The sequence below is a fragment of the Crocuta crocuta genome, unplaced genomic scaffold (genome assembly GCF_008692635.1).
Source record: "Crocuta crocuta isolate KB4526 unplaced genomic scaffold, BGI_CrCroc_1.0 scaffold313, whole genome shotgun sequence".
NCBI lineage: Eukaryota > Metazoa > Chordata > Mammalia > Carnivora > Hyaenidae > Crocuta > Crocuta crocuta.
In genome coordinates, this window is record NW_027527814.1 from 31,907 (window position 1) to 59,448 (window position 27,542).

General features: G+C 53.0%; 1 protein-coding gene across 2 annotated transcripts in view; it reads left to right on the forward strand.

Annotated features, from left to right (window-relative positions):
• Positions 1-27,542, forward strand: part of FAM222A (family with sequence similarity 222 member A) — a 55,880-nt gene that overhangs the window by 9,740 nt on the left and 18,598 nt on the right. Inside the window, exon 2 of one of the 2 annotated variants that reach the window (XM_077775352.1) lies at positions 19,999-20,126. The exons of the other annotated variant lie outside the window; for it this stretch is intronic. Coding sequence (XP_077631478.1) covers positions 20,045-20,126 — 82 coding nt within the window. The 5' untranslated portion in view covers positions 19,999-20,044. The remainder of the gene's footprint in view (positions 1-19,998; positions 20,127-27,542) is intronic. 2 annotated transcript variants of the gene reach the window in all.

Below are 27,542 nucleotides of genomic sequence, written 5' to 3' on the forward strand. Positions count from 1 at the left end.
CTTTCACTGCTCCGGGCCTTTGCACGTGCCATGTAGTTGTCCAGGAGCCCACTGTTCTTTTGCAGCCACCTCTCGCTGATCCTGTTTGCATGTTGTCTACAGTAAGACTTGTCCCGGAGTGGGCCCTGCCCAGTTGATGGAAATGTGGGAAAGAATGGTGTCCTGGGAACAGAGGAGGAGCTTCCTCTTTCATTTCTAGCCCAGCAGGAAGGGGCTGCCCAGGGCCTCACAGATTTCCTTTCTTCCTGGTGGTCTGGGCCTCCTGCCACGGTACCCAGATGAGACCCTCTTGAGGGGTCAGCCCTCCGCAGGCCCTCAGAAAGGACTTTTACCCGCGACCCAAGTGAACTGGTCATCAGGTGGGTCCGAGAGGACTCCCCTCTGAGGCAGCCTTGCCAGGGTTTGATTGCCCGGGTGACTTCATTTCTCCCTCTCTGTGCCTCAGTTGCTCCCTCTGTAAGATGGGGATAAGTCGATGGGATATCGCATCCGAAGTGCGTTTATATCTGTCGTGTCTCTTTCCCAAAGGAAGGGTCTTTGCTTTGTTCCCAGGTTCCTGAGGAGGACACTCAGTGTGTATGAGCAAGTGAAGGGGTTAGAAGACCCTCCTGGAGGGCCTGGGACACGGGCTCCGTGGCTGGCCAGAAATCCAGGGTTTTTCCACCCTTTCTGTGAGAGTCTAGGAACCAGTCTGCAGTCTGGGGGGATTCTGAACCCCCAGTTCTGCAGATGAAGAAAACAGAGGCTCAGAGAGATCAAGGGCCTCCTCCGAGGTCCTGCAGCTGGCACTGGAGTGCTGACCTGTGTGCCTCTGCCAGCCAGGTCCCTGTTGCTCACGTTATAGGTGAAGAAGGGCAGGCACTGAGCAGAGAGGGGGTTTGGCCAAGGTCACATGGCAGAGAAAGAGCTGCCAGTGTTTGTGGGGCTCTTCCTACCCCACGTCCTAAGATGAGGGATCTGAGGCCCTCCAGCCCCGGAGCCACACCTCCTCCCTCCCTCCTCCTGCCCCGGGTCTGCGCCCAGGATCACTGTGCCTGTGGGGTTTGCCCATCAACTTACAAGCCAGCAGATTGGCATGTGCTGGCAGCCAGGTCCCAAGCGGGGGTCCTGGTGCCCACGGCCCGGGACCTGGTGCAGCCCTCCCGCAGGTCCTCTGGGACCCAGGCGGGCACAGGCTGATCAGAGCCCTGGCAGGAGCCCAGGCCAGGCCCCAGGCAGCCCGCCCCCCACCCAGCAGCGATCACCAGCTCCCGTTGTAATCATTAAAACTATTAGAAGGAAATGTTCGCTTGAAGCAAATGTCAGGCGCCGAGTTGTGCTTTGTAAACGCTCACAATTAATGCCAATCAGGCCCGGAAAAAAGCCGGCCCGGAATCCTGTCTGTTTCGTCTCATTTGTCAGCTGGTGCCGCTCCATGTTGCACATTTTCATACAATTGCTATAAACATAAAAGGGAACCTCCACAGTGTTCCTGGGCGCCCGGATAGTATGCGCCGGCTTAATTACTCGGTATTCCGCTGCTCACTTGGCCGCCCCGAGCCGGTGGGAGAGAGGAGAGGGGGACCTTGTGCGGCAGGGTGAGGGCTTCTGGAGGGCAGCCAGGGGGGTGGGTCAGGCCCCAGGCTCAGGTCTCCTGTCCCACCCTCCACAGGCCGCACGGCCCATGGAGCCGAGGCCGGCTGTGAAACGAGCAAAAAACTGCCAGAACACGTTTGCAGAACCCTTGAGCAGAAAAGGGGGAGTCACATAGAATCCACCGGATTCTGTCGGCTTCGAACCCTGAGCGCCTCTCCCGGAGTGATCCAGCAGGTTTGTCGCCCTCCAGCACACCAAGCATGGAATGGCTTGCCAGCTGGGCCTCAGTTTCCCCATCTGTGAGTTGGGAGTGACAGCTCGGTGGTCAAGAGTTCAGGCCGTGCCCTGGGCTGAGGGCAGCCAGCGGCTTGTTCTCACCGGGCTGTTGTACCGGCCGTTGGAGAGCCGGCTGCCCTTCTGACCGCCGGGAGCGTGCGGAGCTTCACGGATGGAAGCGGGGTTGGGAATCTGACCTGGCTCACTGGACTGCAGAGCCTGTCACCACTGTGTCACCCCCGCCGCACACTCTCAGGGTCGAGGGGAGCCGATAAACCTGGCAGTCCCAGCACACAGTTGGTGTTTCGTAAACGATAGCTGTGCCATCCTGTGGGCTGCAGATGGGCGGGGGCAGGAGGGGCCTCACGAAGGTCAGCACCAGCTTAGGAGGACCTTGCTGGATGGAGAGTGGGGGATAGAGTGGTCCACAGGGGGCGCCGTGTCCCCTCCCTCCCGCGGGGCCTGCAGAACCCCAGGGCGGGGCTCCCCCAGTTGCCTCTAATCTGGCTCTGAGGTGCTGACTGTGTGCTAGCCCCTGCACTGAGCCCTCAGGAGCCCCAAAAGTTGGGCATCATCTCCATTGTACAGATGAGAAAACTGAGGTCTAAACTGACCAACGGCTACATGCACAGCTGGGGGCAGCTGGAGCCACCTTCAGGTTCATTGGCCCCGAAATCTTTTTCACACCTTCCTAGCCGCCTCCCCATCGCGGCCTGGACGCAAGGCCTCGCCACACAGCGTGCACCCTCCCCAGGCCCCTTTTGAGCTCTCTTGCTCCCCGTGGATGGGGTCTTCTAAGGCCAGGCTGGCTTGGCAGGGACACACCGGTCTTTGTGTGGGCCCGAGTAGGCTCGGGCCAGGCTGGGCCGCCAGCAGAGTGGGGAGAGGGCGGCGCAGCGCGGTCGGCCAGGGATAAATGCTCAGAGCAGGGAATAGAGGCCCCTTTGTGTGGTGCTCAGTGGGGGGAGGGGGTGCTGCCAGCTGCCACCCTGTGTGACCGGGGAGGCCCGAGCCCTCCACAGAGGTCTGCCCCCAGCCCCGGGGGACTAGCCAGGGAGCCTGTCATCCTTTCCCCCGAAGCCACCCGCCACCATTATTTGCCTGCTTTTGTTTTCTGGGACCTTTGGCTGCTCGAGAAGCCAAGGGCAGTCATGACCTGGTTGGCGGTAGTCCTAGTATGTGCCAGCACCAGGCCAGACGCTCCGCCAGCCCTGCAGGTAAAGCGATCAGAAAGGAGACGATAAATATAAAAGTCCCAGCGCACAGTCGGTGTTTTCAGGAATGGTAGCTGCCATCATCCCGCGGCCCGCAGATGGGCTGGGGCAGGAGGGGGCTCGCCTGGCCTGAGGGTCAGCACCAGCCCAGGCAGGTCAAGGGCAGTAGTCCTCTTACCGGTAAAGAGAGGCTCAGGACAGCCGACTGGCCATCCTCACAGCTGCTCACAGGGCCAGCATTTGGCCAACTGCAAAGCCTTTTCTTTCCGTGGAGTTGCCACTGATGCCCTGCTGGTCTTGGGTCCCGGGACCCGGGGCCGCAGCCTGAAGTGCCCGTCTCAGCTGCCCAGGTAGCTTTAGGGAGGCTGTCGCCTGCCTTTGACCCCTGGGCAGGCACCAGGCATCCCTTCCGTCCCTCTGTCCTGGCCAGGCTCTGCACTGGCCCCTGTAGCTTTAGTGGCGGTCAAGGACAGGACCTCGCTGAAGGCCGCCCTACCCGCTCAGCTTTCTCTGAGTCTCCATGTCCAGCGGGGATGGAATAGAATCCCTGCGTTGGAGACGTGCCGGGGCGTGGGGGAAATGCTGAGCTTGGAGCCTCCACATGCTCAGGCTTCACGAATGTGGCCTGGGCTCTCTAACACTCCTGCCCCTCCCGAGAGAGGTGAGACGACAGGTGAGGCAGCGTGCAGGTGGCAGGGATGTGGGGTGAGCCTTGGGAGCATAAACACAGGGCAGGGACTGTCTGTTGGGGTTCCTGCCGCAGCCCCATGTTACAGAGAGGCAGACTGAGGCTCACATAGCTTCGGGGACTTGTCAGCGGTCCTGGGATCACAGAGCCCTTAGTCCCTTTCTGACCTCCACCCAACCAACTGGACAGCTGTCCTCTGTAGACACTGACCAACCCCCTATGGGCTGGTGGGGGGCCCAGAAACCCACCGGCAGCCCCGGAGGCCACCTGGCTCCCCATGGCACATTGTAGCAACCTGACACCCCAGCTCGCACCCGCCAGGCCATTCCCTGCTCTGTGCCTTTGTCAGACCGGGGCTTCCACTGGGGCCGCCTTCATTGTTCACCCTCCCAACACACGCGTGCACACACTCCACGCATACCCGCACCTTCTCTGCAGAGTAAGTCCACCTCGCCTCTTCCATCCCGGTGGGGCTTGCGCCCCCCCCTCCAGGTCCCATACTCTGCCTTCTGCTACCAGAACCCCAAGTTTTTCACCTCCCCCAGCTCTTCGCTGTGGCACACAGTAGGCTGTCTGTGAAGTCCCAGGCGCAGCCCTGGCCTCAGGGACCTGGTCCCTGCCCAGCCGGAGAAATGGATACAAGCAGATCAGGGACAAGGCTGCCTGTCCCGGGATGGGGTCACGTGCAGGACACCTGGGGAGCAGGAAGCTCTCACCCCAGCCGGCCCTCTTCTCAAGAAGGGAGCCAACCCTTCCAAGCCCCAATGCTGCTCCTGAAATTTATCCATCTTAATTTTAATCCTCCCAAGTTTCACAGATGGGAAAAAGAGCCTCGGGATGGCGGACACTGGCCGAGGCCACACAGCTATTGAGGGCAGAGCCTTGGTCTGAGCCTCAGACCACGTGACCCCAGAGCCCGTGCACGCGTGCGTGCGTGTGTGTGGTGCTCTTCTCCAGGGTGGAAACCTCAGGTGCCCACCGGGGCCAAGCAGGTGACATGATGAATGAAAGCAGGTGCCTCACTGAGCCTCGTGGGGGTGTGGGCTCACTGGTTCCAGAGCTGCCAGTTTTCATTTGTTTATTTTCTTTTTCTTTTTTTTATTTTTATTTATTTCTAGGAGAGAGAGAGACAGCGTGAGCAGGGGAGGGCCAGAGAGAGAGGGAGATACAGACTCTGAAATAGGCTCCAGGCTCCAAGCTGGCAGTCAGCACAGAGCCCGACGTGGGGCTCCAACCCACGAACCGCGAGATCATGACCTAAGCGAAAGTCGGACGCTTAACCGACTAAGCCACCCAGGCGACCCTCATTTGTTTATTTTCAAGACAAGCCAGACAAGGAGAATTTGGGGGGAAGTTTTAGTTTTTCTTTTCTTTTAAATATTGGCAACCATGTCACTTCCCCCCCCCGCAGCAAACAGGGCATAGAAAAGATGTTTGTGGGCAGGATTTGTACCCTTCAGGGAGACGGTTTTGTCTGGGTGGAGAGCACGATGTGGGTCCCAGGCTGTCTCGCGCTCTCCATCCCCAGCCAGCGAGAGCCCCCTGAGCCCAGCAGCAGCCCCCAGCGCCCGGGAGACACCCCCAGACGCCGTCTTCACCGCCTTCACCGCCAGAGGCAGGAGGCAGGGCCCGAAGCCCCGCGAGGGCACCACCCAAATAGCTATAATCAGCAGCCTCGCCAAGACTTCAAACTCACCCAATTATCCTGTGAGGGAAAAAAAACACAAAATGAAAACAAATTAACATGTTTGCATAGAAGCTGCGGCAGCAACACACACAGCCGCGCGCGCGCACATGCCGGCGCGTGTCCCAGCCAGGCCCCGAGACACTGCCGCCACCGCCCCCTCCCTGAGCCAGGCACCCACAGCAGGGCTGGGCTGTGCCCGTCTGTGCCTGCCCCCCGGGCCAAAATGTGTCCTAGGTCCAGCGACTACATTGTCACCAGACCCGAGAAGGCAGTGTCTCAGCCCTCCAAATTTCAGGTTTTCTTCCCCACCCCCCGCGATTTAATAAACACCTGAAATCCATTGTGTGCCAAAATTCAACCTCACTGATGGGGAAATAAGCACAGAGAGGTTAGTTGACCTGCCCCAGGCTGCACAGCTGGTGGGTGGAAGAGGTGGGGTTCAAATCCAGAGTCCTCTCTGTAACTACCGAGCCTTCTCTGGCTCGCTCTTGTCTCTGGATGAGGTGCCAAGACCTGAGCCCAGCGTTCGAGACCCCCAGTCCAGCCCAAGCCAGGCCTTCCAGCCTGTGTCCATTCTTGTGTGTCCCACCCAAATTTCCTACTCCTTGTTTTCTTATGCCGAGGGGCTATGGGCGTGGTGGTCATGATCTTGGAGCCGCACGGATATGGGTTCAAATGCCTGACCCACCAGTCCCTTTCTGAATGCTTTAGGCAAGTGGCTTCCCCTCCCTGTGCCTCAGTTTCCCCTGCTGGAAGGTTGGGATGATAATGGTCTCTATTTCAGGGAAGTTACCAGGATTCAACGGGTGGATAACTGCAAAGTACTACCTCTGGCATTGCACGTGGGGTGGGGTTCTCCCACCAGAATACATTCACACCCCCACCCTACCATTCAGTGAGCCCTACAGGCCTGGCTCACCTGTCCTGCTGAGCCCCTGTGAGTGTACCTTGTGCTCTGTGCAGTCCCGGAGAGCACAGTCAGGGAGCTGAGGTGCTCCCTCCCCTTCATGGGAACTACCCTTCCCTGGGCTCCCTGAAGCTCCGTCCACCTGGGGCTGGGGTTGCTGGGCATGGATGTCATCATCCCTGCCTTGTCAGCCGAGTCCTCGAAGCCTGACACTGAGGGCACTCAGGCGAGGTTTGGCAAATGGAGCGGAACCACCATGCCCACTCTCACCTGGGCGTATGTGGGGCTTGTCCCCACAAGGTGAAGGATGAACCGTGCTGGAAGGTGCTGGGGGTTAGGTCGTGGAGTTCAGGGGTCCCCAGGCCAGGGCCACACGTACCTCCTCAGTCCTCTCGCGCTGCTCTGCCTGGGCCATGGACAAATCCCTCCACCTGTGGAAGCCACTGTCCTCTCTGGCCCACGATGGTGAAAGCTGAGGGTGGGCACAGCCGGGGCAGTGGGCATCCGGTGGGAGGGGGATTTCAAGGAGCTAAGAGGGTGCTGCTGAGCAAGTGACGGTACTACACGTACTCCTCATCCTGCCCAGTCTTCCCATGGCCAGCTGACAGAGGTGCTATTTCTGGCCCCATTTTCTGATGGAGAAACTGAGGCTCCCAGGGACCTGGTGACTTACTCAAGAGAATTTTACCAGAAGTGGCAGAGAGGGGTCTGGGTTGGTGCTCCAGCCTCCTTGCATTACTGCAGGGGCCACAGGGGCAGCGCCTTGCGGGTCTAGAGCGCGAGGCCCGCAGGATGTCGTCCTGGTGGTGGTGGTAGGAGGCTGACTTCACTGTCAGAACTCAGGACCGCCCCTCTGGAATCAGCCCCTTCCTCGGCCTGCAGCCCTGCCCACTACTCAGGGTCAGGGCAGCATCCAGGGGAGGTGGCCCAGTGCCCACTCCAGGAATGGCCAGTGGGACACCAGGTACCCACTTGGCATCCCAGCCTTCCCTTGGTCTGGCTCTGCTGTGGGCTCCAGAGTGCAGCAGACCAGGCTTCGTGGCCAGACCCTATCAGGTGGCCTTGAACAGACCCTGGGCCTCTCTGAGCCTCTGCTCGCCCCTGGAGAATCGGAGGCATGGACATATCTGTACTTCTCAGGATGGGCTCAAAGCTGGGTGGAGCAGCCCCCTGCCCAGACTGCTTGAGGAAGGGGCCCCCCTCTCCCTCTTCCAGAATCTTCCCAACCCCCAAGCCTCCATGACATTGCTTGGGGTGGGGCTTGCTTTGCCGCCCAGCCCACACCCCACTCACCCATGTGCGTTGTCAAGTACCCACCTGGTTTTCTGGGGGCCTACGTGCTCCAGATGTGTGGAGGGCCTTGTTGGACTGAGGTGGTGCGTACACTGTGCAGTGAAATGAGGGAGAGACCCCGGGGGCCAGGGCATGTGACCAGAGGAGAGCTGTGAGCCCTGGGCTGCACAAGGAGTGGTCGGGAAGGAAAGGCCCAGTGTATCCCTGTTTGTTCAGTGGGGATTTACTGAGCATCTACTGTGTGCCTGTCCTTGGTGTAGAAAGAGACTAGAGATGGGTCTGTGAGGCCCCAGGGTCGGCCCCCTTGCTGCTGAGTGCCCCTGGGCCAAGCCACAGCCTCTCCGGACCCAGCCTTCTCACACAGGGTTATGGAGAGAGTCACAGGAAGATGACATTTGGGACTAAGTGGCTGAGAGCCTGGGAGTTGTGCATGGAGGTTCAGCCCCCACCCCGCCCCTTGGGGATCACGTAGGAGCTGGCTCCAGGGGCTATCATGGAGCTATGTATGATGGGGACACCTGCTCACCCTTCTGAGGCAGAAGCTGGGAGCCGGCGGGAGTGTGTGTGTGTGTGTGTGTAAGAAGTAGGGAGATTGTTCTTTTCCCTCCCTTATTACAAAAGTAAAATTCATCTGTTAGTATTTGGAAACAATAAGACTGATGAAAATGCAGCCATCCTCCAGCTGCCCAGAGCTCAGCACTTGGTCTCCTGCTGGGGACACTCCCCGCAGGTGTTGGGCATTTGGGGAGTGTCCGGTTTCACCTTGCGTAAATGACAGCCCTGGTCCAGTGGGGCTTGTGTGAGTCAGCCCAGGCCTGGCCGCGCAGATCGGCACATTCCGGCCCGGGCTTCTGGGAGCCACCTGCCCGCCCAGCAGCCCATTGTCTGGCATGTGGGGGCTCGGAGCAGCCGTTGTTCTGCGCACATCTGATCCTGTCTTTTCCACATCAGATCATTTGTAACCGTCACCAGGCAATCGGGCCCGTCGCTGATTCAATCTCGGCTTTGTGCTGTCACAGCTGTTTTTCTGCGCCGGGCTGATTTTGAAAGGAGGCCCATCTTCTGGGCCCGTTCTTCAGAAGCAGGGGGAGGGGTGGGGGTCTTTATGTGTGTGTGTGTGTGTGCGTGCTCATCCTCCCCACTCCCATGCAGCACCCACCCCACCCCCCCTTGGCCTCTGTCTCTCCTCACTGGAGTAGAATTTGGAAAAAGGTGCATAGATGAGGGCCCCGGGGCCATATCCCCATCCCCTACCACCCACCCACCCTGGGCACCTATGTGCCCCAGTGTGCAAACACAGTGGAGTCTGTGCTCCAGTGGAAGAGATAGATGCTAAATTGTTCATCAGTAAGGTCATTTCAGAGTGGTAATGACAGTCAAGGATCTACAGCTATGATGGAATAGTGGCTGGAGCAGTCAAGGAAGGCCTCTTAGAGGAGGTGATGTTTGTGTTGATGTGTGAATGAGGAGTTAAGAGCTGGCACAAGAGTGTCCCCCCTTCTGAACTGAGATGGCCTATAAGTGTAAAATCCACCCCAAATTTCAAAGGCTTAACGTGGGGGGGGGACATAAAATATCTCATTAGTAATTTTAAAATATTAATTACATGTTAAAGTGATCCTATTTTGGACATGTTAGATTAAATGAAACGTTATTAAACAGAATTTCCCTTGTGGATACTAGAAAGTTTGTAATTATGTTGTATTTCTACTGGAGAGCACTGGTGTATTTAGGTAGAGAAAAAAATTGTCAAGTGCAAAGGTCCTGGGGTTGACCATTGACCTGTTAGATGACCAGGTTAGCAAGGAGAGAGGGATAGTATACATAAGTCGTGGGGAAGTGGCTCACAGAGCCTTAGAAGAAGATATTGATAGAAATGCCATGGAAGCCAGTGAGGGGGTTTAGAGTGGAAAAGGAAGTGATTCCACACAGAAACTCAGCCTGGCGCCTGCGGGGTGGAGAGGAGCATAAGGGGGCCTGTGGAGGTTGGGACGTGATGGGGCACATGTTCAGAGCGCGGGTCTGGTGTAGAAGAGTTGCAGGAACGACCTGCTGGAGGGTGTCTGGACCAGCTTCGCTTCCCTTCCCTCCGGGATTTCAAAGCCTCTGGTCCCTCTCGTGTTCCTGCGTCTCTCTCTCCCCCCACCCATCCCCACCTTTCCTGGCCACTGCCTCCTCCCTGAGCAGCTGCTCCCTGTCACGTCCAACAATTTATAATACAGCCAGCTCCTCACCTCCAGGTGGTCAGTGGTTGAAATCCCTTTTCAAAAAGTTACTTAAGGGACACCTTGGTGGCTCAGTCGGTGGAGCATCCAACTCTTTTTTTTTTTTTTTAATGTTTTATTTATTTTTTAGAGAGAAAGACAGTGTGAGCAGGAGAGGGACAGAAAGAGAGGGAGACACAGAATCCGAAGACAGGCTCCAGGCTCTGAGCTGTCAGCACAGAGCCCGATGCAGGGCTCGAGCCCACAAACTGCGAGGTCATGACCTGAGCCAAAGTTGGACACTTAACCCAACTGAGCCACCCAGGCACCCCAGCCTATTTTCCAACTTCTGATCTCAGGGTCTTGAGTTCAAGCTCTGCTTTAGGTGTAGAGCCTACTTTAAAAAAAAAAAAAAAAGAAAAAAGAAAAAAACTCTGAAGTGATGCACAGTCACTGTAAAAAAATTAGAAATAGAAGCACAAAGAAGAATCAAACTCCCTAGAGATAAACACAGTCACGCAGCCAGGCTGCGGCAGAGCTGGGGTTTGAGCCCAGGTGGCTTGGCCCCAGCATCCCAGTGCTGAGATCACAACGCCCTGTTGCCAGATGACACTGAGGGAGCCCCTCTCCCAGAAAAGGGCTTAGAGATGCTGCGCCCCCCAGCCCAGCTCACAGCAAAGGGCAGAGGCTGGACACCTGGCCCCCACACAAGTGGGGCTTGGCTCTGGGGGTTTAGCATGTATATGAATATATTTATGTTGCCTTGTCTTGTCNCTCTACTCATTTCCTTTCTAGCCTGATCCTCTGAAGCATCTGTTGATCCTTGGCTCCTGGCTCAAAGTCAAGAACAGCCCTCAGGCAGACACTTTTACCCACACCCCCGCCCCGCCTTAGTCTACCCGCACCTGGGCTTCTGTCTCCTGGCCTCCTAAGCACTCCTGGCCTTCCTGCCTTGGGCCCCGTTTTCTACCCTTCCTCCCTCCCCTGGGGGTCTAAGTCTGGCTCAACCCAGCCCTGCCCCCTTCTCCAACTAATTGCCTGCCCTGTGGCCCTGGACAGCACCCCCTCCCCTACTCTGTCCTGGCCTATGTTTCCTCGTGGGTACACAAGAACATAGTAATCTTTCCCCAGGTTGTGGGGTTGGTTAAATGAGGTGATGTCTGTAAAATGCTGAGCCCATGGGAACACTGAAAATAAAAATCAGCTCCCATTATTGCTCTGATTATTGGATTTTTCTCCTTCCCTGTCACTGGGTTAACCCTGAACTGTAGGGGGCAGGGACCTGGGGGCAGGGAGGGGGATGGGTGGGAAGATGTGTGGGAGCACCGAGCCCCTCCCAGCTCCACGATGGGATTTACATTTGCCCTTTGCACAGTGTCCCCCCTTCCGGACTCATTACCCCCAGAGTCCTCCCTCTGGTAACACCTGGTACCATTTTAGTTTCTGCTTGTACGTTTGCTCCTCCACAAAGGTCCCATGACCTCCAACAAAAGCAACTGGCTTGGAGCCTTTCTGCTGATGACACCGAGCATGTTGATGTGGGCTTCACCCCCACCCCCATCCCTTGGCTGGAAGAGACCTTGCTGTCACTTACACCCAGGCCAGAACTAGGGGAAAAATGGATGACCCATACGGTCGTGCCATCCCCCCCCACCCCCACACTTCCCTTGCTGGGATCTGGCTCTCAGAGAGTGGAAGCTGGATAGGGAGTCCGAGATTTGGTAGCTTTGCTTCCCTGGTGAGGGCTTCCTGAAGGCTCAGTTTTGTGAGAACGAGCCCCACCCCCATCCACTCCCCGGGGTGCTCCTGGGCAGTCTTTGGTTCTGGGAGCCAACAACTGCCCCCTCCATCACTAGAGGGAGTGGTTTTCAGGCCTTCATTGAGCCCCCCAGTCCACCCAGCACCTCCTCTTAGCCTCTCCCTGCCCTGAACCAGCACTTGGCCACAGGAGGTGGATCTCACCACCTTGTGACTGAGGTCCCTGCCCCTATTCCCTCTGCCCTAGTGACCCTGGCTGGCCTTAACACAGATGGGGTACCCCTAGTCACTCACCAAGAGGGTTGCTTCTCCCTCCTGGAGCTGCTGCAAGTTCTCCACACACCCCAGTTTTTTTCCAAGTCTTCATATGCTTGCCTGTGCAGTCCTCTGCTTGGGACCCTTTCTCCTCCCCTCTTCACCTATTTACTACCCTCTCTGTTGATAATAATCATAAATGATACTAATAACAGCTGCCACTTGGACAGTTACTACTATGACCCTGGCATATGATCCCCGTTAAGAAATTAACCCCTTTTTCAGAGGAGGAAACTGACTCTCAGAGGGATTTGCCCTAAGCAGAGCTAAGGGATAAAGCTGGGGTTCAGTTAAGGAATAAAGCTCAGACATCTGCCCCCAAAGCCTGCAACAATATTGTCACCCTTCTTATGAGACAGTAGGGTTGTCCTTTCATTGTGACACCCCTAGGCTAGGTAGGGAGGCCCCATCATGACTACCACTTGTCTGCCCTGCAATTGCCCTTCTGACACTCCTTCCCTCTGTCAGGGTCTGTCACTGCCTCAGCATCTCACACAGGACCCCCCACACAGTAGGTGCTTAATTTATATCTTGTCTCCAGAAGTTGGAGAGCCACCCCTGGCAGATAACATCAAGATTAGTTCCCATGGTGACTGACGTCACTATGCTCCCAGGCTCCGCCCTGCCCCTTTCCGCGGGGCACGTGCACTGGGAGCTGGCCGTGGTGCTGAAGTGGAGAGCCGCCCAGCCTGAACCGCCCGCCTCTGTCCTAGTTGGTCACTGTGGAGCCCCACCTTGCCTCAACGCTCTGGGCCAGCTTATCGCCCATTCTTCCTTCAGGAGATGGTTTCCTAGGGGCCTACTGTGCACGGCCACTGGTCATAGTATCGTGTACCCATGGAGGAGGAATCAGAGAGATCCACACAAGGAACTCCCATTAGTTTGATTATTGATCAAACATTTATCAAGCACCTTGTATGTCTCTGAAAAGCCCTTGAGGAACCCAGGCTTTGGCTGAAAGTCAAGTAGAATTTCAAGGGAGCGGGTAGACACTCAGGAAGGGCTTGCAAGCAGAGAAGGGATTCCATGGGGAAAGGCTTGCAAGCGTGGTGGTGAGAAGCTTGTGCTCACCGCAGGGCTTGGCTGTGGCTGCCTGCCCTCTCAATTCGTGATTGTCCACTTTTTGGTCTCTCCTGGCAGCCCAGAACTGCTCGCCTCTCTGGCTCCAGCGCCCTGCCCAGGGCCGGACCCAGACTGAATGGAGAGTTGTCTCTCAGGACAGCTCCCAGGTCGGCATCTCTGTCCCGGGAACACAGGGAGCCTGGTATGCTTTGTGGCCAGATTGGCATTTTGGAGAGAGCGCTGGTCCTGTGGGGGTGTGGGGATGGATGCAGCAGTAATCCTGGCAGTAGATGAAGCCTCCTGTTGAAGGCGGCAGTGCCCCTCCATCCCAACCTTTAAGAAAAGAGAGTGAAAATCCCCTTCTGGTGCTGCGACCCAAATGGCAGTGGGGAAATAATCACTTTTCACAGACCCCTTATCCACAGCCAAGCCCTGCGCCAGTTTAATCAGCAGTGGCGGTGTGACTTGAAGATTCCCGGGCTTGAGAGATCAGGAGAGGGGTTAAAGAAAATTACCCTCGCCTCCTCCATGCTAATGTAATCTCTAACCAGATCTGCCTAGCCGCAGCTCAAATTGCTTTTTAGATTAACATTTAATTATTAACAGGGTCCCCTGGAAGGCCTCAGGCTCAGAACAGAGATGGGGGAGGGAGCAGCAGGAGGGGGGTGGGGTGGGCTTCTATTCNAGGGAGAGAGAGGGAAGGAATAAGGGAGAGTGGGGTCAGGAAGAGAACAAGAAAGAGACAGCAGGAAGGAAGGAGAAGAGAGACACCAGGACAGGAAGGCAGATGGAGTAAGGGATAGGGAGAGAGACCAGGAAGAGGAAGAAAGAGACAGTGGATCCTCCTGCTGTGGGGGAGGGGCCGTGCACCCTGATTCCCTATGGCACTCGTGGGAAAGGGTCCCTCTGCCCTTCTGTCATGGCCAAAGGCAGGTGATTTCCTGCCCCTCACTGTTTATGGAGGACTTAGCTTTCTGAGGCTTCATGCTGGCCTGGCTTGTGGTGCTGGGGACTGTCACAGATAAAGTGACTCAAGGCCATATAATCAGGATCTGACTCCAGCTCTCTCAGGCTCCCAATCCAGTGCTCATTCCCTTCCCCAAGCCCTGGGCCTCCCACCTCCACTCTGCATTCTTCCCTGCATGTGGGGTCAGGCTCTGTGGCCAGGACAGGGTGAGAGAGAACAAGGCTTCCTGCACAGCAGGGGGCAGGAAGGAGGGGGAATCAAGGTAAGAACTGTGGGCAGCTCCTGCCCCCTCCCCCATGGAGGTTTGTGGGCCCCCAAGGAATAGTGGGCAACTACTTCAACTCCTATTAGGAAACGCAGAGTCTGAAGTGTCCACCCAGTGGTTCATGTGAGCTGCTGGGTTTCTCCGGCTCCCGGTCTCATCCCAACTCAAGATTCTGAATCCCTCAAGTGCCGACTGCACCTAGACCCCCTCTATGTGCCAGCAGAGGGCCTAGCCCTGCTGCCTTGCACACAGTTAGTGCACTGGATTGTCCGAAAACCAAATCGCAACATCGCCACATACCCAAGCAGAAGTGCCTCCTACAAGATACATTGGGCTACTCCCCCTCAAGGTTCAGTGAGGGAAACAGAGTTGGGGGGAGGGACTGTGACTTCCTCCAGGTCATTCAGCCAGTCAGAGCCCCAGTGTGGGCAGGTGCCACCCCCCAGCTTTCCTCTGTGAGCTCCTGTTCCTACTGCACGTTGGGAGGGGCCTGGCATGACCTTCCCCTCCAAGCCACAGCTAGTCTTTGCCCTTGGGCAGAGCCAGCAAGGCCAGTAGGCAGCTCCAGGAGAGGGGGAGGGACACGGGCTGGCAGTGGACAGCCATGGCCTTCATGAGATCACAGCCTCTCCAGGCGTGTCCTCACATTCTGCCCTGCTCTAGGGCCAGCCGGCCTGGCAAGGGACAGTCTGCTGACCTGCAGGGTGCGTGAGGGAATGTGCTGCCCCACTGCTACCTTAGAGAAAGGGCAGCAGCTGGAGGGCGAGGCCAGGGAAGCTCACTTTCAGTGGGTAGCTTCGGGAGTGGGAAGTCCATTCTTATTGGATTGGATGTTCTCTCTTCGCAGGACATAACCGATTTTTGTTCAGTCCACGTGGCATGGGGCTGGCCCTCAAAAGATGCTCAGGGTTAGTTTGCTGCCTGAATGAATGAATGAATGAACGAATGAGGGAGGGAGGGAGGGAATGGTGGGTAAATGACAGCACCTCAAAATGTTCTCAGAGGCAGGGTCTGCAATATATTCAGCTCAGTATTGTTCTGCCCAACGCAGGCCTCACACGCTGTCCTCTGTGGATGTTTATGGGATGAGTAAGTGGCCTTCTGGGAGCCCCTCCTCCTCCCCCTCCCTCCTCACCTCTCTCCCTGTGATCCCAGCCCCTCGTAGAGGAGAATCAAAGTAGATTTGAGCACTGGGGAGAAGCAGGCCCTTGCCTCTGCTCCTTCCTGCCCAGCTGCCTAAAAGCTGGGAGCTGAGGGCTGCCCCCCCACCACGATGGAGCCAGGGGTGGGGGCCACACGGTGTGGGGCTGAGGGTGCAGTCTCTGGTTGGGAGTGACACCTAAAAGCTGCATGACCTTGTGCAGATTACTTCTCTGTGACCATTTTCTAATCTGTGAAATGGGGCTAAAAACAGCACCCACCCCAGAGGCTGCTAGAAAGCTGCGGTGAGGTAGAATGGACAGGATGCACGGGGGGCATGGCACAGAGGGAATCTTTGATAAATGGGAAGCGCCATTATTAGTACTAATGTGCGTGTAGTTATTTGTAAGCTTCCCCCCTCCCGCTGGCTGGGGGCTTCCCGAGGCCCCCTGCAGCCAGACAGGCAGGCAGGGAGAGATGACAGAAAGCAGGCAGGGCCAAAGGCCCTAATTCCCAGTTCTTTTAATAAAAATAAAGACCCTTTAGACATCCTTCTCCTATGCATTGTTCTGCCGAGGCAAGCAGCACAGACTCAATTCCTCCTCGGACTTGGAAAGTTCCTTCCTTTCTTTCCCCTCCCCTGTCACATTTCCTTTATCTAAATCCTCAGCCATGAAAGGGCATATCGACAGCTGGGGGCGTTATCTGGTGGAGGGGACCTTTTCCTAGGGGTGCCTCTGAGATAAGGCGTCTTATCAGCCCCCACGTCAGGAATGATGCCAAGGCATCTAATCACTGAGGCTTGCGACATTTTCTCCCTCCCTTCCCCCCACCCCCTTTTTTTATTAAAGTCACAAAAGACCTTGGGCGTATAAACAGGCTGATTTGCAGATAGGGTTTCAAAATGAGCAGTGTTCCCAGGACAGTCCCTGGCTTGGGGAACCATGAGTCCAGGTGGGGCCTCTGCGGTGCTGGCTTTCTGCACATGGGGTGATGCCAAGCAGAGAGGGGGCAGGGTGGGGTCAAGGCAAAGAATCTGAGGGTTTTAGGCGCCTGCCCCATTCCTGTCCGCAGCTTGCTGTGTGTCCTTGTGCAGGACGTTTGGCTTCTCTGGGCCTCAGTCACATTGTCTGACAATAACGGATTCATTGATTCAGCCATTCATTCAGCACCTATTTATTAAATGATTGCTCTTTGCCAGGCACCAGAAGAAAGAGACAAATAAGACATGGTCCTTGCCCCCGAGAAACTCGCAGTCCAGTGGAGAGAGACAGACATGAAAATTGGCAATTACAACCCGGTGTGCTTAGGACTGTGAGGAGGGATGCCCAGAGGAGGGGACAGCTGAGCCAGAGTCTGGGGGAACTTGGATTGGGGTGGTGGTGCTATAGGCAGAGGAGCCAGCACAGGCAGAGGTTTGGGCGTGTGGGGCAGCCAGCTAGAGGGCAGGCTAGGAGAGCTGGTTGGGGGGAGGGTGGGGGGGAGGCAAAGAAGGTTGGGCTCTATTCTGGGGCCAGAGAGACGTTGAAGGGCAGGGAGAGGGGTCTGACTTTGTCCTGTTGTAGATGGTGGGATGAGGCGGGAACTCATCATGGGGTAACCCACTCATCATGGTGCTTGGCTGGCTCCCGCCCCCTCCCACCCTGCCCCCCCACCCACGTGCCCCAGCAGCAGGGAGAATGAGCAGTGAGCTGGGATTAGAGGCACAGAGAGAAAACCTCTCCTCTTCAAGTGAAGATGGTGTCTCAGGCAGCAGGGCCCTGCCTGCCGGTCTTCCAGAAGCAAGGCATGAAATGATCCAGGCAGCTGCCCTAAGCTGAGGCCTTAACATGGATCCTGTTCCCTCGGGGGGGTGGAGGGGGAGAGTCCTCTGTCACCCCCTGAGCTGGGGCCAGTGACCTCTTGGCTCCCAGAACCGCCTAGGTGTCCACCATCAGAGCACTCTGAAACAGGCAGCTGAGGGGGTCCAGAGAGTCCCCAGTCTGCCCCTCACCTCCAACAGCTACAGCCCGCAGCCTGGCCCATAGAGCTGCAGAGCATGCTGTAATATGTGGCCCATGGGGAGGTGTGGGGGGTCTGCCCAGGGCTGGGCTTCTTGGGCCCCTGGCACCCAGTGAAAGGCAAGGGGTCTGCTGGGGCGGGGCAGGGGAACATGTGCTGGGCACTGCCTGGACCCTGGCAGATAATGACCTGGGAGAGATCAGGGAGCCTCTGGGGCAGTAGCCCTTGGGGTCACACGGTGGGCACCGGGGCGGGGCTGTGTAGGTTCCAGGTTTCCAGCCCAGCCCTGGCCTGTGGGCTACCCTCTGGGCACGGGGAGCAGGTCCACAGGGCCACTGCCTGCTGGTTGGCCCTGTGTAGGGTGCCACCTCTCTCTGGCTCAGGTTCCCCGAGAGAACTTCCACCTGCAGCTGGCAGGCCTTCTCTGGCTCTCCCCTCTGTCCTCTGTCCCCTAGACCCTGTGTCAGAGCAGTGAGAGGGGGCACCGTGCTGGGCTGGCATAGGGGGAGAGGGGCAGGGCAGCTGGTCTCTTACCTTCCAGGTGCACACACAATTGTGCGTGACCGTGGACACCCTGTGTGTGCATGAGAGGGCGCCAGGGGCGTGGAGGGGTGCGGCACCGCGGGTAAGGGTGGACGGCGCTGTGCCCGTCTCGGGAGAGGTCCGTGGTGAGCGTGTCACAGCATCATGCCCACGTGTCCCCAGGCGTCCAAGCCGGGCAGAGTGTGTGTGCAGTTATATCCTAAAGGGCCCGAGTCCCCATTCCCCAAGGCTCAGTGCCTCCTTCTGCTGTCAAGGGCTTTCATCCCTGCAATAAGCCCCACTTCATTCCCTTTTTAAACTGTATAATTTCTGCCTGATTGTAATGGCATATTTTTAAATTACCAGAAATCAAAGCCGGGAAGTGGATAGTGCTGCTCTGACTGTGTGCGCCATCGCTGCATTAAGGCTGGCGATTGGGGTGGGGGTGGGGGAGGGTCCTACCCTCCCCCACTCACCCCTACTTTCTTTTTTTCTTTCCTTTTTTTTTTTTTTTTGAGACAGTAATAGGAGAAAATTGGTTTTGAAACTGAATAAAAGTCCCTTTCAGAGTAAATCATTTCTTTCAGGGTACCTTTGCTGAAAGTAAAATAGAGCATAATGAAAGGTGGTTACGTGATTGTCTTTCATTTACCGAGAGGCCAGGACAGACAGGAGGCTGCAACCGTCTCGGGGAAATTCAAGATTGGAATAATTGCGCCGTAACAAGGAGCTTGTTGTGAAATTAGTATCTTAAGAAAGTAGTGAAAAAAGGCTTTTCCTCATGAATACTTCATTATTAGAAGAAAGCAGCAGAATTTAAGGGCTCCAGACACCTGTTTAGTATTAAATAACTCCCCTTTCTTCCCCTTGAACACACACCCCCTCCTCTTTCTTCTCCTTTTTTTTTTTTTTTTTTTTTAAAGACTGGCAAGAGGATTGAGCTGGCCCAGCTTGGCTGCTCAGGACGTGGGTGGGGTGGGGTCAGGAGGTAGCAGGGATCCAGGGCCCAGGCTGGGTGGACATCAGGGGTGGCTTGAGAACTGCTCCTCTGGCTCTTCATGGAGGAGAGAGGAAGGGAGGGGCCCTCAGAGGAAAAGCTCCTGTCCCATCTCCATGGCCTCCAGGGTGGGTTTTTCCAAGATAAGTGTATTTCCATATGAACACCAGGCATCTGGCTCTGGGCGAGAGTGAGCACAACTGGACCTGTCCAGAGCCACATCTGAGCTGCCACCTCTGGGGCACCCCTGCCGGGTGGACCTGCCTCACGCCTCCCACTCCCCGCTTCCTGTCTGGGGTGGTGAGCTCGGGCTGGGAGCCCTGGTGGCCCTTGGGACCTGGGCTCAGGGCTCAGCACGGGTCAGGGCAGGAGATCCCACCTTCTCCCAAGAATGCCATCCTGGACGTCTTCCTGTAGGGGTGCCGGAGAATGCCCCAGACCAACACTTCAATACGCTGGAGCACCCACCCGCCCACTGGCAGTTCCTGGGTACCCCTCATGTAGCTTTCAAAGATGAGCACATGGGGTGTTTGCCCTCTGTGAGCCCAAGACTGAAGAGCAGGGACAGAGGTGGTGGCAAAAGCCAGAGGCCACAACTCACTAGAAGGGAGGGGGTGGGGATTTGATCAGGCCTGGGGGCATCAGGGAAGCCCCCTGGAGGAGGTGACCCACACAATGAGCAGGGTCAGGCATGTCTGTCCAGTCCGTTCTGGCCCCATCACAGTGGAAACCCACCACTCGCGACCTGGATTCTTTTTTTAAGTTTATTTTTAAGAGGGGGCAGGACAGAGATAGAGGGAGAAAGAGAATCCCAAGCAGGCTCCACACTGTCAGTGCAGAGCCTGGTGTGGGGGCTTGAACCCACAAACCATGAAATCATGACCTGAGCCAAAATCAAAAGCCGGATGCCTAATCGATTGAGCCACCCAGGCGCCCTGAGATCTGGATTCTTTTCCTTGTGAGGCCACAGATGAGTCTGTTGATTCCTCCGGGCCTCAGTGAGAAGTCTCTGATGTGCTCTGCGGGGGAGGGGGGGGGGCTCTGCTGGCAGTGACTCCCAGCCCAGGGTGGTGGGAGGGAAGCAGGCACGGAGCAGCCTGACAAGCACCTCATCTCCCTCCTCACAGGGACCCTGCCACAGAGTGCGTCTCGCTGCTGGCCCCCAGCTCAGCCATGCTGGCCTGTCTCCAGAGGACCCAGAGCCCCCCGGGCCAGCATCTGGCCTGCCCAAGCAAGAGCCGGGAGCTGCGCAAGTGTGAGTGCACACCCTCCCCTGGCCCCTTCCGCTGTCCACTGGACCCACACAGCTTGCCCTGTTCCTTCCCCCACCCATGCCTGAGTGGGGCAGGTCCCAGAGGGAATGCCATCCGAACCAGCCAGGCCACCCACCGCCACCCTGTCCGGAGCTCACCCTGTTCCTGGTCTTTGCCTGTGCTGTGCTGCCTCCCCCACACCGGCATCTACCCCCTTTGGCTGACTCCCACTGGGTGCGACCTCCCCCCCAGCCCTCTCTGACCCCAGCCCCCATCTGTGACCCCACAATGCACCACGTCTGTCTCCATAACCATTTTCCTGCACGGTTAGCAGAGAGTAGGACAACGTGGAAGCAAATAGTCCTGAATGGGATCCTAGCTTCGGGCGCGATTTGCTGTGTGACCTTGGGCCTCTCTGGCCCTTGGCTTTTCAGTGTGTCAAATTAGGGAGCTGGACTTGGTGATCTCCAAGGGTCCATCTTCCTTGGCCGTCTAGGACAGGGATACCAACTCTGATTATTTTTAGCTACCATAGGGTTTTCCCAAAGAAAGAAAAAGAAGTATAAATACTTCTAAAGGAGTATTTGGAAGTATTTCTTCTTTAGAAGAAAAATACTTCTAAAAGAAGTATCTGGACACATTTGAAAACAGGGAGATTTGCATAATAACCTGGATTTTCAGTGTCTCTTGAATAAAAGAAATCAGAGGATCTGGCAACACAGGCCTGGGTTCCTGAACTGCAGCTCTCCGTTAGAACTGCTTTTGTCTCTTTAAAGATCTCTGGCTCCTGTTCACCACAGTCCCCGCCCCCCATTGGCTCCGCCCCCGTAGCCGGGAGTGTGCTTACACTTCCGCTCTTTTCCCTTTCTCGACCTGTGTTGATCTTTAGACAAGCTAGTAGATGGTACACCCACGCTGTCCAGTATACAAGAGGAATGACGGGGTCTGTACAGACAAAAGTCCCCGTCTCGCTCCTGTTGCACAGCCGCCCACTCCCCTTCTCAGAGGCAGCCTGCGTCGTCCTGTGTCCTTCCAGACCTTCTCGGCATGTCCCAGGCTGGGACGCAGTCACACCCCCCCCAATACGTCCTGTGGGTCAGCATCTAAAGAGCTTCTTCCTTCTGCGGCCCCTTAGTTTTCCGGAGCAGGGGCGAACCAGGTTTCATTTGGCCGGCCCTCCATGCACCGGGCCTGACCCGCTGCCCTTATGGGCAGTGCTGCGATGAGTAACCGAGCGTGTGCGTGCGTGTGTGTGTGACAAAGGTGTGGGTAAAACTGCAGGATAGATCTCTCGAGGTGCAAATCCTGGGTCAAAGGTGTGTCCATTTGTCATTTTGATGTGGTCTGAGTGACACCTTCAGATGATGTGCGTTTTCCCACACCCTCACACATCACGCCCGGCCTCAAACTCCTAGGCTCTGCTCGCCTCCTCGGTGAAAAATAGGATCCCACTATAGTTTTAAATTAACATGTCACATGAATGAGGATGAATATCTTCTCACGTCTGAGCCACTTGCTTTCCTCTTTGAAGCTATTCAACTCCTTGGTCCATCTTTTTCAACTGGGTAGGTTTTGTTCTTATTGAATTACAGGAGCTCTTTGCATATAACAGAATTATACCTCGGTGTGTCATCCAAATTTCATCTGGTTTCCCCAATTTATCATTTGTCTTTGATTCCGCCGTGAAGAAATTTTCTTTATGAAGTGAAATCTGTATTTCCTTTCATGGCCCCTGGATTTTGTGTCATACTTAGAATATCCTTCCTCATGCTGACATCAGGGTTTCTTCTAGTTCTTTTATGGTTTAATTTTTTAAATACATGGTATAAAGTGGGAGGTATGGATCCAAGCATATTCATCAGTGCAATGCTGTGGTAATTATTATAGTTATAACACATTAAGAACTTTAATGTCATTGAAATATTCACATACCATAAAACCCACCCATCTGAAGCTTACATTTAATGGTTTTTTTGAGTATATTTACAGAATCTTGCACCCATCAGCACAGCAAAAATTTAGAACATTTTTGTCACCTCAAGGAGAAACCCCTTCCCCATTAGCAGTCACTCTCTGATCCCCTTCTTTGCAGAGTCCCCTTTTCTGGACATTGATAATAAGAGATCCTACAGTGCGTGGCCTTCTGTGACTGGCTCCTTTCCCTTAGTGTGGCGTTTTCAAGGTCCATCCCTTTTGTAGCACGTATATAACCCCTTTTCATATTTGGGGGGGGGGGGCTTGCTGTTCCTGCTCATTCCTGACCCTCCCCCCTCACACAGAATTTCGTGGGCTGTTTATTTTTCTGTCTGAACTAGAGAAGCAACTTCTCTAGGAAAGAGCAAAACTCCTGTTGGTGTTTTTTCCCCCGGGATTGCGTGAAATTTATAATTCAGGAAGAAATCATTTTTTTTCATGTTGATGTCCTCCAAGAGCATGATAAAACCTCAGTTTGCTCAGACTTCTTTTTTGTCCCTGGGAACGTGCTGATGTCTGCCTCATCTAGCCCTTGCACATGTTAAAAGTTACCTGTTTCAGGCTCGGCTTTTCTTCCTGAAACGGAAGTTATTTATATCAAGGCTATTAACTCCCACCCCCTTACTGAATTCTTTTATGGTTTGTAACGGTTTTTCAATTTGGTTTCTTAGATTTTCCAGTTATGCTATTAGACTGTGTGCAAATTATCATTTTACTTCCTCCTTTGGAAGTTTTATACTTTGCTCTCTTTGCCTTATTTAACCATTTTGGCTGCTGTCCCTAGAACAATGAAAAATAATATTCGTGATAATGGACACTCTTGCTTCATTCCTGACTTTAATGAGAAGCTTCGATTATGCAAAATGCTGGTTTACAGGGGGCAGATGCTTAGCAGGTTAAGTAAGTGTCCATGTGTCCCTGTTTTATCAAGAATTTTAAAAAATCAAGAATGGAAGTTGAAGCTTAGCAAACGCCTTTTCCGTGTCCGTGAAGATGACCGTATTTTTTTTTCCTTTTATCTTTTAATAGGAATAATGATAGGGACTCCTTACATTTCAACTACCCTTGCATTCCTGGTTGAATCCCGCTTGGTCATGGCAAATATTTCAATATATTGCCATACTGGCTTTGTTATTTCATGTCAGAGTTTTGCTTCCATTTCATCAGTGAGATTAGCCTTCAGGTTTTTGGAATGCTTTTTGTTGGGTTTCATTCTCAGTGTGCTTGCCTCACAGAGAGAATGGAGGCTTTCGTTGTCTTCTGTGCTTTTTGACAGTTTAAGTAGAAACAAGGCGCCTGGTGTGGCTCAGTCGGTTGAGTGTCTGACTTTGGCTTGGGTCACGATCTCACGGTTCATGAGTTTGAGCCCCACTTCAGGCTCTCTACTGTCAGCCCAAGAGCCTGCTTCAGATCCTCTGTCCCCCTCTTTCTCGGCCCCTCCCCTTCTCATGATCTCTTTCAAAAATAAAAGCTTGAAAAAAAAAAAAAAAAAAAGAAATGGATTATCTCTTCCTGAAAGATTCATTGATCCTCTATGAAACAGTCTGGGCCAGGGCCTTTCTTTGGAGTAGCTCTTTGATTCTGTAATCATTGATCTGTTGTGACTGTTCTGTTCCTTGAATGAGTTTTGTAAATTATTCTGTCTCAGAAAGTATTCATTTTATCCACTTGTCAAATTTACTTGTATGAGGCCAACCAAAACAATTCTTTATTTATTTTTAGACTTATTTATTTATTTTGAGAGGGAGAAGGACAGAGAATGTCAGGCAGGCTTCACACCCCTAGTGCAGAGCCCCATGTGGGGCTCAAACTTATGAACTGTGAGATCATGACCTGAGACAAAGTCAGATGCTCAACCAGCTGAGCCACCCAGGTGCTCCTATAATTCTTTTAAATGATGATTTCATCCTTATTTCTTGTCTGTTTTATACATCCCTCCTCCCTGCCCAAACCTTATTTTTACTGATTAGGTTAGTTGGCTAATTACTTACCTTTCTCCCATTCCCAAAGATCCAGCTTTAGGATTTATTTATTAGTAATTACCCTTTTCTGGCTTCGAATTCATTATTTTATGCATTTATTTTTATTAAATTCTTCCTACTTTCCTTGTTTTATAAAAAGATTTCTTAAGTTAGAAGCATAATTCTTTATACTGATAAACAAGGAAAAAAGGAAAAATTAAGGCTATGAATTCTCTGAGCACTGCTTTAGCTGAATCCAATAAGTCCTAAGAGGAGGCATTTTGTTTTTAAAATCTTTTGTAATTTTGGTTTTGATTTCTTCTTTGACTTAAGGCTCATCTGGATTCCACCTATCTACCCAGGTGGTGGGTGCTTTTGTATTGCATTATTTCTAGTTATAATGTATTATGATCAAGAGAATGTTCAATGATGTCTACTTTTTTGGACTTGAATACATTTTTCTTTATGATGTAATCTGTAGTCTTTTTTTGTGAGGTTTTTTTTTTTAATGTTTATTTTTCAGAGAGAGAGGGAGAGACGGTGCAAGCAGGGGAGGGGCAGAAGAGCAAGGGAGACAGAATCTGAAGCAGGCTCCAGGTTCCGAGCTATCAACACAGAGCCCGACGCGGGGCTCAAACTCACAAATGGTGAGACCATGACCTGAGCCGAAGTCAGTCACTTAACCAACTGAGCTACCGAGGTGCCCCAAGTTTTCTGACTTTCTAAATGGGACTTGAAGATGTGAGGGGTACCTGGGTGGCTTAGTCAGTTAAATGTCTGACTCTTGGTTGTGGCTTAGGTCCTGATCTCACAGTTTGTGAGTTCAAGCCCCATGTCAGGCTCTGGGAGTCTCTCTGCCCCTCCCCTTGCGCTCATTCACGCTCTCTCTCAAAGTAAACATTAAAAAGAAAAAAATATGTGGCTCTTTTCAGGATTCAGAGTTTGGTGTGCACCAATTATGTCTTCCTGTTAACTATGTTACATATGTCTTCCATATCCTCGCTTACCTGTCATGGACGGAGAAACGAATTTGACACCCACCGCTAACATGTTCCTGTGTTTCTTCTTGTAGTGCCTAACGCTTTGGCCTTTTGCATGGTGATGCTGTGTTATTTAACGCAGAGATCTCAATACCATGAATTTTCATAGTGAATTGCATCCTTCTTTGCCATACTTAATACTTTTTGGCCCAAGTTCAATTTTATCTATTAAGATGGTAACCTCTGCTTTTTTAATTCACATTTTTCTAGAAGCTTTACCAACCCTTTTATTTCAACCTTTCTGAGTTGCTTGGTTTAGATGTGACTCATAGACTGTAGAGTTGAATTAAGCTCTGTGATCCAATCTGAATGGCTTTTTAAACAGTTTTGAGAGTTTTAGCCCATTTACGTTTATTGATATGACAGGTGTCTGGTCTATTTTGTGCTTTATCTTAATTGCATTGAAAAGTCTACCTCTGTGTGATCTGTGCCATGCTGCATACTTACTAATCATAAAGAAGGTTGACCTAGTGCTGTAACTTTACATATATTACCTTAACCCTCTGTTTCTTTGGAACAGTATCTATTACTGTCCTTAAAATGAGCAAACTGATGAAATCAATGTATTTCCTTTTTCTCTCTACATTTTCTCTGAGTTCCCTTCTTTGTATTAAGCTTCCATTACATGACATCAGTTTTAAATGATATCTTTTGGGGCATCTGGCTGGCTCAGTTGGTAGAGCATGCAACTCTTGATTCCAGGGCTGTGAGTTCAAGCCCCACATTGGGTGTAGAGATTACTAAAAAAGGGGGGGGGGATGGGCACACCTAGATAGCTCAGTTAAGCATCCAACTTTTTCTTTTAATGTTTATTTTGAAAGAGCACCTTCACGCACAAATGGGGGAGAGACAGAGAGAGGGAGACACAGGATCTGAAGCAGGTTCCAGGCTCGAAGCTGTCAGCACAGAGCCTGATACAAGGCTTAAACTCACAAACTGTGAGATCATGACCTGAGCCGAAGTCAGATGCTTAACTGACTGAGACACCCAGGTGCCCCAAAAGGTATACCTTTTTAAAAGTTTTGTTTTGTTTTAATATTTGTTTATTTTTGAGAGAGGGAGAGAGAGTGTGAGCGGGGGAGGGGCAGAGAGGAAGAATCCCAAACAGGCTCCCCACTGCCAGTGCAGAGCCCGACGTGGGGCTCGAACTCATGAACTGCGAGATCATGACCTAAGCTACAATCAAGAGTTGGATGCCTAGGGGTGCCTGGGTGGCTCACAGTTTGAGTTCAAGCCCTGCATCAGGCCCTGTGCTGACAGCTCAGAGCCTGGAGCCTGCTTCTGATTCTGTCTCCCTCTCTCTCTCTGCTCCTGCCCCACTCGCATTCTGTCTTTTTCTCTCTCAAAAATAAACATTAAAAAAAGAGTATACTATGGGAATATCTGTGCACTTCTGTCGCCATCCCCCTTTCCCCTTCCCTCCTTTCTGTTATCAGCAGTACCATTACTCTATTCTCAGTGCTTGTCGGGGTGGTTACATCACCACAGTCCTAGTTATTTCAGTCTGTCTCTGAGAGAAATAGGGTCAGTGCTCATCACCAGTTCCTGTCCCTTAACTTCCCATCATCCAAAGTTGGCCCACCTGTATATGGCCTAAGGCTTCATGTGAACAGCACTCCAAGAGTTCCCACAAGTTCAGAAAGGTCTCTCTCGACTTTCTGCTTGAGTGAATGAAAAATAATCTCTGCGTCACATTGTTTCCTTGAGGATTTTTGGAGACCATATTCTGTTCTCTAATGCTGAATGTCGCCATGGAGAAGTTGAAGCCTGATTTTTCCTTCTTTGTATTTTACTTTGATCTTTCCATATCTTTCATGTTATTACTTTACTAGCATATGTCTTGGGGTTGACCATTCAGAGTCTCTTTTTCCCAGAACACAGCATCATGCCCTTTTGACAGATCCAAGGCTTGTATTATTTCAGTTTCCTTCTTTGGGGACTCTAGTTAAGCACAGATTGACTCTCTTTTGCCTTTCATTTTACTTACTTTTGTGTGTGTGCCTTTTGTTTTTCTTATGCATTCCATTTTCCCCTTTCGCTTTTACGATAAGTTTTTTTCTTCTACTCTTGTATATCTGCTTTGTGGTTTTGCTTTATGGAAGCAATTGTTTTCTAAGTTTTTTCCTTCATGAAGAAATATTTGGCTATAATCTTCATCTCATCTGTGGCTATATTTTTCTGATGAGAAATGGGTTTGTTTTTGTTTTTGTTTTTGTTTTATTTTTGCAAGCCATTACTTAGGCTTTGCCTTTCCTTCTCATTTTCCTTTCGATTAAGTACTATGCTGGTTCAATTTTGATTACTTGCCACTGGAAGAGGCTATTTCCATCCCGTTGCCTCAGAGACAAACAGGTTCCTGCAAGTATGGCTTCTTTGTGGGATTTCTTGTTTAGCCCTACCTTCTTCGCTTTTCAGAACCAAGCAGGTCTAGGAAAGGTCTATA